General features: G+C 47.9%; 1 protein-coding gene across 3 annotated transcripts in view; it reads right to left on the bottom strand.

The window, feature by feature from the left end:
- abr (ABR activator of RhoGEF and GTPase) overlaps positions 1 to 12596 on the bottom strand; it is a 46435-nt gene that overhangs the window by 19731 nt on the left and 14108 nt on the right. For 2 of the 3 annotated variants that reach the window (XM_030153467.1, XM_030153469.1), the window contains 10 exons: positions 11897 to 12078; positions 8778 to 8876; positions 8370 to 8555; positions 7488 to 7595; positions 6568 to 6628; positions 4302 to 4354; positions 3214 to 3357; positions 2685 to 2806; positions 2289 to 2457; positions 1280 to 1399 (listed from right to left, as the gene is read on the bottom strand). In XM_030153467.1, the coding sequence (XP_030009327.1) occupies positions 1280 to 1399; positions 2289 to 2457; positions 2685 to 2806; positions 3214 to 3357; positions 4302 to 4354; positions 6568 to 6628; positions 7488 to 7595; positions 8370 to 8555; positions 8778 to 8876; positions 11897 to 12078 (1244 nt within the window). Of the gene's footprint in view, positions 1 to 1279; positions 1400 to 2288; positions 2458 to 2684; positions 2807 to 3213; positions 3358 to 4301; positions 4355 to 6567; positions 6629 to 7487; positions 7596 to 8369; positions 8556 to 8777; positions 8877 to 10256; positions 10395 to 11896; positions 12079 to 12596 lie in introns of those variants that run through there. The other variant, XM_030153470.1, reaches the window with a different exon arrangement.

Below are 12596 nucleotides of genomic sequence, written 5' to 3'. Positions count from 1 at the left end.
GGGAAAAATAAACAAACGGAATTTTCCGAATTAACGAGATACTGTTTTCTGAAAACAATTAAATTTGGCTCTGTTTTTCAAAACAGAGCCAAATTAATTTCTTGTATGAATGCAATACGCTTCCATATCAAACAGCAGCTTAATTATAGCAAAATATTCCTCCAGTCCGGCCATGATTCCATTTGTTTATTTTTTCCATAGTAACGACTACTTCTGGGTCAGACAACTGAACTATACTGAAAATAGCAAAATCGGATGAAATGGTCGTAATCCGTTTTTTCCATTTTTCGTTTGAGCACAAAATCGGGAAATGGAAAAACGAACCGTTACCAGTTTTTCATTGTGGTTTTGAAAATGGAAAACAAAAAAAGTGGGGTTTTTTTTGGTTTTAAATTGAAAAACGAATGAATGAATGATACACGGATTCTCTATACATGAAATTTGCACTTTTTCTCCATTGCATAACGTAATTATGTGTTGGAAATAGTGTCCATCATTTAAAAAATGGTACAGATCTTGAATGTTTTCTTTCTTGTAGTCATATAATTTCATAAATACACCAGACATTGCAATATTGCAATGGAAATACAAAGTTAAATAGCAAATTTATGGAAGTAAATCTGTCTCATCAGATTTTGAATTATAAAAGCCATTGAATTTCTCGCGCTGAATTTTTTTGCACTGAAATTAAGTATTTGAATTTGTTGTCCTGAATTCCACTATGTTCATAAATTTGGAATAAAAAAAATTCAGATGCAAAAAATTCCAATCACACATCTGGGACACCAAGGATAAGCAATTGATTCTATCTCAGGTCGACCCGACAGCCAGCCATTCAAGTTATGTTAGGTTGGTCATGTGACCCAGATCCAGGAAGACGGTCAGCATGGATGTGTGATCAGAATATTTTGCATCTGAATTTTTTTGTATCTGAAATTTTTTTATTCTAAATTTATAAGCATAGTTGAATTCAGATACTTAATTTCAGTGCAAAAAAATTCAGTGCTAGAAATTCAACAGCTTTTATAATTCAAAATGTGATGAGACAGATTTGCTTCCATACAAACTAATCCCAAACAGGCTCCAGCAGAGCAGCCACCTCCTGCTCAAATGTAGATGGGTTTACATTTTGTCATGGCTCCAGTCAGATTTCTTTATTTTTTTCGTGACAAAAATGGCTCTTCAGGCTGTAAACGTTGCCGACCCCTGGCCTAAGGAATCCAGCTGTCAGTGGGTGTGGCCTAGTACCCCCCCCCCCAACACACACACACAGACTGACCTTCCCGTGTTTGTTGTGGATGCGGAAGGGGATGGTGGGAGAGTGCATGAGCAGCCACGACTCCTGTTCATTCATCTTCTTCCTCAGACGTTCGACACGACTCTGACCCTTTGGCGCCTTCTGCACACACACACACACACACACACACACACACACACACACACGCACACACACACACACACACACACACACACACACACACACACGCACGCACACACACACACACACACACACACACACACACACACACACACACACAGGTCAATACTGTATTTTCCTTACACCAAATTTTCACACCAATGCCACATTTCCACTGCGTGGTATCGGCTCAGCCTTTTTGCATTTCCATTATGAAAAAGGACCTGGACTCTGGTACCTGGTACTAGTTTTTTGGTACCTCCTCCACTGAGGTTCCAGGACTGTGGACCAGATCCTAAAGGTGACACTGTGTAAACACTGCAGACCTCTGATTGGTCAGAGTGGTGTGTGTGCCCCGCCCTTTTCCAGTAAATCTGTCAGTAGGTGAATCCACATGATGACAGTCTGTAAAACTACACCATGGTTTGTCCAGGAGGTTCAGACGCAAACATTCAGCAGGAGTTTGACCAGACAACAGGCAACCAGTGAGTTTATCAGCAACTGTGAGCAGAGCACACAGAAGGAACGCACCGCATCGCTATGACGACCAGGGACTGGAAAGAGGGAGGATCTGGAATGGAAAGGGTCTGGAATAGGACCTGGTACCAGAGTGGAACCGGTCTGGAATAGGACCTGGTACCAGAGTGGAACCGGTCTGGAATAGGACCTGGTACCAGAGTGGAACCAGTCTGGAATAGGACCTGGTACCAGAGTGGAACCGGTCTGGAATAGGACCTGGTACTAGAGTGAAGCTGAGCCGAGCCGGTTCCACGTAGTGAAAACACAGCATTAGAGAACCTGTTTGATTGATAGTGACTGAATGTTTGAAAGCCCCTCCCTCCCTCCAGTCGAAGCCACACCCCCTCCTTACCTTCTCCTTCTGGATCTCACTCTTAAGGACAGAGATCTTGATCTTCATCTCCTCGATCTCGTGTTCGGGCAGAACCTGGACGCTGGGGCAGGAGTCGGACTCATCTGACGTCTGGAAGGCCAGGTCCGCCAGAGGGAGGTACCATTTACACTCATACTGCTGGTGTCGCCTGGAGACCAGACCAGGACAGGAGTTAGAACCACAACCAGGACACAGACCCCCTAACCTGAACCCCCAGACCAGTCCATATACATTCCCTTCTTTCTTGAGTCTGTTCATGCAAAAGGAAACACGACTAACATAGATTAAAAATGAAACGTCTAAAAACTAAACCTGATCTGAACAAAAGAAAAAAAGAAAAGTCTAATGACGTTAAAGCAGAGGTTCAGGACTCACCCCACAGCCGTCTTCTTCATCTTAGCGCAGAGTAGGAGGTCAGTGAACAAGAAGATGTGACGAAGCTTCCTGGAACTTTCAGAAACCTCCACCAGGAAACCATCCTTTACCAGCTGACGGGCCTGAGAGGGAAAAAGAAAAACCAGGGAAAAAACACAAAACATTGAAAGAAACTAAAACCAATAAAACCATCACCAACAGTAATGGTTTAGTCCAGTTGAACCTGATGCTCCTCAGGCTGAAGCCTTGTGATGCGTTTGACGTCATTCAAAGCCTGAGTTTAGCGCTGGTCAGTAAAGGCCTCGTGGTCAGCAAACGCCTCATGGTCAGTAAAGGCCTTGTGGTCAGTAAAGGCCTCGTGGTCAGCAAACGCCTCATGGTCAGTAAAGGCCTTGTGGTCAGTAAAGGCCTCGTGGTCAGCAAACGCCTCATGGTCAGTAAAGGCCTTGTGGTCAGTAAAGGCCTCATGGTCAGTAAAGGCCTCGTGGTCAGTAAAGGCCTCGTGGTCAGTAAAGGCCTGTGCACTGACCTCTCCTTTGGGCGTGGTCACTGCCGTCCTCCGAGGGTCCAGGTTCTCCTCGTTAATGGAGGACAGGAAGTTCTGAGAGATGCGCAGAGCGTCCTGAAGGAGGGGGAAGTCTGGGTGGTCTGGAGGGGTGTGTTTGAGCAGGTCCTGAAAGGAAGACCACATCAGACCATGATAAACCACATCAGACCGCTTCAGACCATGATAAACCACATCAGACCATGATAAACCACATCAGACCACATCAGAACATGATAAACCACATCAGACCGCTTCAGACCATGATAAACCACATCAGACCACATCAGACCATGATAAACCACATCAGACCGCTTCAGACCATGATAAACCACATCAGACCATGATAAACCACATCAGACCACATCAGACCATGATAAACCACATCAGACTGCATTAGACCACATCAGACCACATGAACCACATCAGACCATGATAAACCACATCAGACCACATTAACCACATCAGACCACATGCACCACATCAGACCATGATAAGCCACATCAGACCACATCAGACTGCATTAGACCACATCAGACCATGATAAACCACATCAGACCACATGAACCACATCAGACCATGATAAACCACATCAGACCACATCAGACCATGATAAACCACATCAGATCACATGAACCACATCAGACCACATGAACCACATCAGACCACCATCAGTCAAAGTGTGTGAACTTGAATGTACATGTAGGTTTTACAGATGTTTGTTTACATGTAGGTTTTACAGATGTTTGTTTACATGTGGGTTTTACAGATGTTTGTTTACATGTAAGTTTTACAGATGTTTGTTTACATGTGGGTTTTACAGATGTTTGTTTACATGTAGGTTTTACAGATGTTTGTTTACATGTGGGTTTTACAGATGTTTGTTTACATGTAGGTTTTACAGATGTTTGTTTACATGTAGGTTTTACAGATGTTTGTTTACATGTGGGTTTTACAGATGTTTGTTTACATGTAGGTTTTACAGATGTTTGTTTACATGTGGGTTTTACAGATGTTTGTTTACATGTGGGTTTTACAGATGTTTGTTACAGGTGTTTTGCTGTTGAACTTACGTGCAGGACCAGGGTACTTCTGGTGACGCGGTCAATGGGTTTATAAAGCAGAGCTGTGGAGACAGGACAGGAGGTCATCCAGAGGTCACACAGAGGTCACAAAGGTTATACAGCAGTCACAGAGGTCATAGAGAGGTCACAGAGGTCATACAGAGGTCATACAGAGGTCACATATTCAACAGATCCCATGGAGTTTGTTGAATCGTTAACCGTTAAACTGTTTTAAGCACACCGTGGAACATGTGGTCGTGTTGTTTCATTCCAGGTGGTCTTTGGCTGATGATGTCATCACTAAGAGTCATCCACATACAGGTGAGTGTTCAGGGTCCTGACGTTAATGTAGAAAATAAACCAAACTTATACACGAGTCTGTTCACGTCACAGACCGTGTTTAGACCCGGTTCAGACTGACACCAGCTCCAGCTCACAGGGACCCGGGTCTGCACCCATCGTTGGACTGGGATGAGGTGTTTCCATGGCAATGGCTGTGGGTCCGTCCCACTGAACTGGGATTTACAGAGACAGTGAAGGCATCACCTCTGATAAGACCAGGTTTCACCCAGAACACACACCACTGTTCCGAACACCAGGACTGAGGCCACGCCCACAGGGGGGTAACACCAGGGCTGAGGCCACGCCCACAGGGGTGTCAAACATACAGCCCCTGGGCCAAAACCAGCTGCCAAAGGGTCTGATCCGGTCTGCCAAAGGGGGGACACATCTGCTCAGGTCTGTGTGTTTTCTGTTTGAGAGTCTGGATCTGGATCAGGTCTGAGAGGTCCAGACCCACTGTTTCCATGAGTCCAGATGAGCCTCCAAACACCAGAACCAGAACCAGCGTCTGTTCACTCCGTATGTGGACACACTGACCCAAGCAGCAGCCCAGTCCACAGGACCGGGTCTGGGACCGGGTCTAGGACTAGGTCTGGGACCGGGTCTAAATCCGGGTCTAATCCGGGCAGCTGCAGCGTCCAACCCTCTGCAGGTCCATGACAGTCCACACGTCAGAGTTCACAGCTGCACCGCAGTAGAACCGTCCAAACTGAACAGTACACACCTCACAAGGACAACGCAGCACCGGCACCGGCCCAGACCATGATACCAGCACAGACCATGGTACTGACACTGACACAGACCACGGTACCGGCACAGACCACAGTACCGGCACCAGCACAGACCACAGCACCAGCACAGACCATGGTACTGGCACAGACCACGGTACCGGCACAGACCACGATACTGGCACTGGCCCAGACCATGATACCAGCACAGACCACAGTACCGGCACCGGCACAGACCACGGCACCAGCACAGACCATGGTACAGACACTGGCACAGACCACAGTACCGGCACAGACCACGATACTGGCACTGGCCCAGGCCCAGACCACAGCACCGGCCCAGACCATGGTACTGGCACAGACCATGGTACTGACACCGGCACAGACCATGGTACCGGCACAGACCACGATACTGGCACTGGCCCAGACCACAGCACCGGCCCAGACCATGGTACTGGCACAGACCATGGTACTGACACCGGCACAGACCATGGTACTGGCACAGACCACGACTCTGGCCCAGACCACGGCACAGACCACGACTCTGGCCCAGACCACGGCACCGGCACAGACCACGGCACCGGCACAGACCATGGCACCGGCCTACACCATGGTACCGGCACCAGCACAGACCATGGCACCAGCACCGGCACAGACCACTGCACCGGCACAGACCATGGTACCAGCACAGACCACAGCACTGGCACAGACCACGACTCTGGCCCAGACCATGGCACCGGCACAGACCATGGTATCGACACCGGCACAGACCACAGCACCGGCACAGACCATGGTACCGGCACCAGCACAGACCATGGCACCAGCACCGGCACAGACCATGGCACCAGCACCGGCACAGACCATGGTACCAGCACAGATCACAGCACTGGCACAGACCACGACTCTGGCCAAGACCACAGCACCGGCACAGACCATGGTACCGGCACCGGCACAGACCATGGCACCGGCACAGACCACAGCACCGGCACAGACCATGGTACCGGCACCGGCACAGACCACAGCACCGGCACAGACCACAGCACCGGCACAGACCAGACCACAGTGGCGGCGGCGCATCATGCAGTCGTTACCGTATGTACAGTTACAACAGAGTCTGAGCACCAGCAGCAGCTGCATGTTCGTGTGTGTGTGTGTGTGTGTACATACACCAGTGTTAAAGGAACAGGCGCTCAGATCAGACTCACCTTCCATGGACACGGTGGTGCTACAGTCCTTGGAGTCTTTGGGACCCTTCACCTTCAGATCCTGAAGAACCAACACAGGGACGACAGGTGAGTATATTAAACACACTTTAACCCTCTGCTGTCCAGGTGAGTATATTAAACACACTTTAACCCTCTGCTGTCCAGGTGAGTATATTAAACACACTTTAACCCTCTGCTGTCCAGGTGAGTATATTAAACACACTTTAACCCTCTGCTGTCCAGGTGAGTATATTAAACACACTTTAACCCTCTGCTGTCCAGGTGAGTATATTAAACACACTTTAACCCTCTGCTGTCCAGGTGAGTATATTAAACACACTTCCTGTTCTTAAAGCTCAGATTATTTGAATTCAACACTTGTTAATTTGTGTCTGATTGTTTAAATTCTGATCCATCCACTAAATCCATCCCATAATAAACAGCATTAAATTCCTACACTAACACCCTTTGACCAAGTGAGTACAAATACACACTGACACATTTAACTTTTGACCTTTGACCTAGAACCAAAAATAATAAGAATATGAACCAGTGTTGGTGTGAATCACTGACAGATGACAGAAGGAAACAATAAAAATATAAATAATGCAGTTTATATGTGGAATATTGGAGAAAACAGGTTTTTTTTTAATCCAAACTCTGGTTTGTTTCCCTGATAAATCTGTCATTTAAAGGGTTAAATATGTCACTTATTGAATATTTGTGTTTATGGATCCAGTTGATGAAACTCAAAAACATGTAGAAAACCATTGTGGCATTCAAACGCTGCCGTGAATATTATGGGCTGTCTGACACCCAAGGGTTAACTTTGATCTGGTCCTTCAACCAGAACCAGACCTACCCTCCCTAACCCAGACCCTGTCAGGTGGTCTTACCCAGCCCCCCTCAGGTGGTCTTACCACAGATATCTTCTGGAACTGCAGGTTTGCTTGGCTGCACTTCTCCGCCGTCTCCAGCGCCACCTTGTAGTTGTCAACGAAGGCTTTGTACACGCCCAGCTGACTGGCCTGAGGCATGATGGGAAAAGAGGAGGAAGTGAGAGCAGGACCACATGGACTAATACAGTAGTACAGGTACTACTACACTACTACAGGTACTAATACAGTAGTACAGATACTACTGTAACAGTACCTGTACTACTGTATTAGTACAGGTACTCCTCCAGTAGTATTTCATAGTAATACTAATATGTATTTTTCTGTACTACATGCTTCTGTTGTTTGTGTTAGTACCTGTACTACTGTACTAGTTCCTGAACTCTCCCAGTAGTATTTAATAGTAATACTATAGTATTTTTCTGTGCTCCATGCTTCTGTAGTTTGTGCTGCTTAAATTCTGTCCACTCTGGTTCTGATCTGGACCTGCAGAAGGTTTTAACCCTAACCCACTTTAAAGTCTATCAGTGTAAAGGGGGTCAGTTTAAAGGGGGTTAGTGTACAGGGGGTCAGTGTAAAGGGGGTCAGTTTAAAGGGGGTCAGTGTAAAGGGGGTCAGTTTAAAGGGGGTCAGTGTAAAGGGGGTCAGTTTAAAGGGGGTCAGTGTAAAGGGGGTCAGTGTAAAGGGGGTCAGTTTAAAGGGGGTCAGTGTAAAGGGGGTCAGTTTAAAGGGGGTCAGTGTAAAGGGGGTCAGTTTAAAGGGGGTCAGTGTAAAGGGGGTCAGTGGGGGGTGAATCTGCAGGTTTGATGCCTCCTTCACCATCAGCTCTGACACCAGGATCTACCTACATAACTGAAGGACCTCAAACGCACCACAGGTAGGTGATTGACAGGTGGAGGTACTCACCAGCCTCTGGAACAGGTGTCCCACCGTCCCCTGGTGGTCCCAGTGCTGGATGTGGGGCAGCAGGGCGTCGTAGAAGTCCTTGTGGATCTCGAAGATGTCCTGGATCTTGTAGAAGATGGTGTCGATCTGCTGGAGGGTGAGGACGGGCTGGGACGTGGTGGCGGTGGCTCTGAGGGGACGCATGGGCTGAGGACGAAGACAAAGGACAAAGATGAAGGACACCTGCACAGGTCAGAGGGCGGAGCTATGAATGTCAGTGTTGGTCCTTGTGCTGCTGGTGTTGGACTCAGAACCAGGTCCATGTGGGTTTGGTATTCATCACTGTCATGTGACAGGATGAGGACCTGATGGAGGACGCCTGGTTCTGACTCCGCCCACAGCAGCATCTGTGGTCACGGTGGTCCTCACCAGGAGCAGCGCCTCCAGTTGGTTGATGTAGATCTCCTCACTGGCCAAGAACCCGGACAGAACCAGCCTCTTCATCTCCAGACCTTTGTCTGCATCACCCTGGACCCAAAACAAAACCAGGTCAAAGACGGTCCAAGACAGTCCAGAATGGTCCAGGACAGTCCAGGACATCCAAGACACAGTACACACTGTATTATACACACCATACACAGTACACACTGTACTTTACACACTATATACAAATAGTTGTGTGACAGAGTTCAGGTCAAAGTGTCAGAAAACTTGGACTTGTGGTAGGTTAAAGTAGATTAAAGTAGGTTAATATTTAACAGACGGATCCGTGAAAAGAACTGATAGAAACAGAGGAGGAGCCTGACGACACCCTGCTCACACACAAACAGTGGAACCAAATAATGAACTCATCAAACACAGCCCTAAAAAAAGACAGAATAAAACAGAACCTTTAGAACACAGAACCTTCCAGAACACTTTGAACAGAAAGAGTTTGTGCCATTTTGTGTAAAGAACATAAACTAAAATGTAAACCACAACAGTCTGATTCAGCCACTGTTGAACAAACTGAACTGCACTGGGTTTGTGAGGTCCATTTAAATAAACATGACAAGTCAAAAAAAAAAAAAAACAACCAAATATCAAAGAGGAAATGTGTGTTTCCCATAATCCTGCAGGTTTACACACCAGCTGACTGACTGGAGGTGTGCTTTGGATGAAGAAGAAGAGGCCAGACTGTCCTCCAAAAAAGGACCCATGTGGACCAGACCTGCTACTGGTACTGGACCTGGTACTGGACTCCAACAGAGTCTGGAATTAATGGTTGTGTTACAGATGTTTACTTTGGTTTAATTCTACATGTTTCCTCTGGCTGTGGGGGGTGCTCATATATATATATATATATATATATATATATATATATATATTTGAACAGACGATGTGGTTTTGAGGGTCCAAGTCCAGGATGTGGCTCTGAATGTCTAGGTTGGAACAGAGGCTGTGGTTCTGAAGGTCCAGGTCCAGGCTGTGGTTCTGAAGGTTCAGGTCTAGGATGTGGGTGTGAACATGTCCAACATTGGCAGTGTTTTCTGTGAACTGCACACAGAGTTCCACATGGGTCCGGTGTTCCAGAACCACATCCAACACCAACATCCAGTTAGAGTTAGACTGAGAAGAGGAGTAGAGGACAGGAACACACACTAATACACAACACACACACACATATAATATATTCTGTATATTATACTGACACTGACTAAAGGCAGCAGAACGTGCAGAACCTTCATTTTAAATGGTTCCACCTTTGACCGTCTGAGTGTCAGTCATGTTTCCTTCAGCCCGCCCACGTGTCCACGGTCCAACCACAGCCCAGCGCTTCAGTCGACTGCACCCCCGGTTCTATTTTTATCCTGTGTGTCATGTGGTCAGTGTGTGGGCGGTCCCTCCGTCCGTCTGTTGCCTCCTCACCTTCCACTGCCTCCACACTGGACTGATGGGCTCCCCCTCTGCGCTTCCATCCTCCTGCACCTCCTCCTCCTCCTCCAGAACCCGGTCCAGGTACCCCAGCACCTCCTCCTCCTCCTCCTCCATGCTCCCGTCTCCTCCTTCTGCCTTCTACTCCTTTTTTCGGGGCCTTCCTGAACACATCGGCGTTTCCCCTCAGATTGAGTCGTCCGGACGCTGTCAGAGCTAGCAGGACCCCGCCCACGCTCCCCACCTCCTTCCTCTTCCTGGTCTGTGTCGGTCCATGAGGTCCACCTCCTCCCCGGCGGCCCCTCCCCTCCCCACAGGCCATAATACTTCCTCCGTGGCTGCTGGACGACGGCTGCTTCCTTCAGCAGTAAAACCACTTCCTGATCACAGACGCAGCCTCTGTTTGAAGAGTGTTTGAGAGCCTAGGCCCTCCCCTCCTCCAGCCCCTCCCCCTCCTCCGTCATGTCTCCATTGATCGGCTCAGAGGTGGAAGTGGATCTAAAGTGAACACATCTGATTCACGTTGGAGTTCACAGACTTCAGACCCACAGACTGAAGTGGGTGAAAACACACCTGACCTCTGACCCTCAGGCCCCACCCACAGGACAAACACACCCACCTCTGACCCTCAGGCCGCACCCACAGGACAAACACACCCACCTCTGACCCTCAGGCTCCGCCCACAGGACAAACACACACCCCTCAGACCCTCAGGTTCAGCCCACAGGACAAACACACCCACCTCCTCAGTCTTTCACGTTTGTCTTCATCCAAACCATCTAAACTCTGAATGAAAAACATGTTCGGTACGTTTAGAACGAAGCTTCTGTGTTTGAGGAGGACGTACTTTAATGAACGGAACAGAACATATAAAATATATAATAAAAAAAAAAAAAAAAAAAAAAAAATATATATATATATATATATATATATATATACACACACACACACACATATATATGTATATATATATATTAATATCTAATATACCAACAAAAATTATATAATATAATGTAATAAAGAAAATAGCAATATATTATCTAATATAGGGGAGAAAATACCATCAAATAGAGTAAATAATTGCTATGCTGACAATCTTTTTTTTTTTTTACTTATTGGACACAGAAACAGTCATCATCCAATAATAAGAATAACAGAGTACATGCTAACAGTGTACATGCTAACAGAGTACACGATAACAGAGTACATGCTAACAGAGTACACGCTAACAGTGCACACACTCAGAAGACAACCACCTGAAAGAGTCCCATCACATTCATATACACATATCTAAACACAAACAAACAAACAGACAGACAAACAAACAGACCCAAACTGACCCCTCCCTCTTTGAACTGAATGTGACTCAGGCTCCGCCTCCTTCTAGTATTTCAACTCCTCATGTTTCATTTTGTCCATTCAGTCCAACCTGTCCTGTCCTACAGCGTCCACTAGATGGGCACACGTCCTCATCTACAGGAGCTGAAACCAAATGGACCTGATTCACTGGAACCACAATAACCAGTAGAACCCATCTGAACCGCATCTGAACTGGATCTGTACTGGATCTGAACCGGATCTCAACTCGGACCCGGTGGACCCCCATCCCCCCAGGGTGTGGTGTATGTTCTTACCCCGGGCAGGAGTCCATCTGGCGGCGTGGGAGACACCATGTCTCCGTCAGGTCCTTGGGGTCCGCCCATCTGGGGGGACATGGTGGGGGACTCGTCAATGAAGGGCAGCGTCTCGGACCCGTCCTGGGACTTCCCGTCCTCCCCCCCATCGCCCTCGTAGCCATCAGTGTTGTAGTTAAAGTCTGGAGGAGAAGGACAGGGGTTAACGTTAGACCGGATCTATAGAAGACCTGGACCAGGATCTGCAGAAGACCTGGATCAGGATCTGCAGAAGAGTTGGACCAAGATCTACAGAAGACCTGGACCAGGATCTACAAAAGACCTGGACCGGGAACTGCTGAAGACCTGAACCAGGATCTGCAAAAGACCTAGACCGGGATCTACAGAAGACCAGTAGATCCGAGGTCCAAACCCCTGAACCAGGTCCGTGGGTCCAAACCTCTGAACCGCTCCCCCTATCCTGAACCCCTCCCCCTGTCCTGAACCCCTCCCTCTGTCCTGAACCCCGCCCCCTGTCCTGAACCCCTCCCCCTTCCCCCTCTCCCCATTCTCACCCCTTCCCCCTCTCCCCGTTCTCACCCCCCCCCCCCCCGTCCTCAACCCCTCCCCCTGTCCCCTCCCCCCTGTCCTTAACCCCTCCCCTCATTTCCTCCTCTTCACTCTTCCACTTGAATACCCTGAATGTCTAATGGCATTCTTC

Source organism: Sphaeramia orbicularis, chromosome 14, assembly GCF_902148855.1.
Source record: "Sphaeramia orbicularis chromosome 14, fSphaOr1.1, whole genome shotgun sequence".
In the NCBI taxonomy this organism is placed as follows: domain Eukaryota; kingdom Metazoa; phylum Chordata; class Actinopteri; order Kurtiformes; family Apogonidae; genus Sphaeramia; species Sphaeramia orbicularis.
Note: the sequence above shows the minus strand (reverse complement) of the source record. Positions and strands in the feature narration are given on the sequence as shown.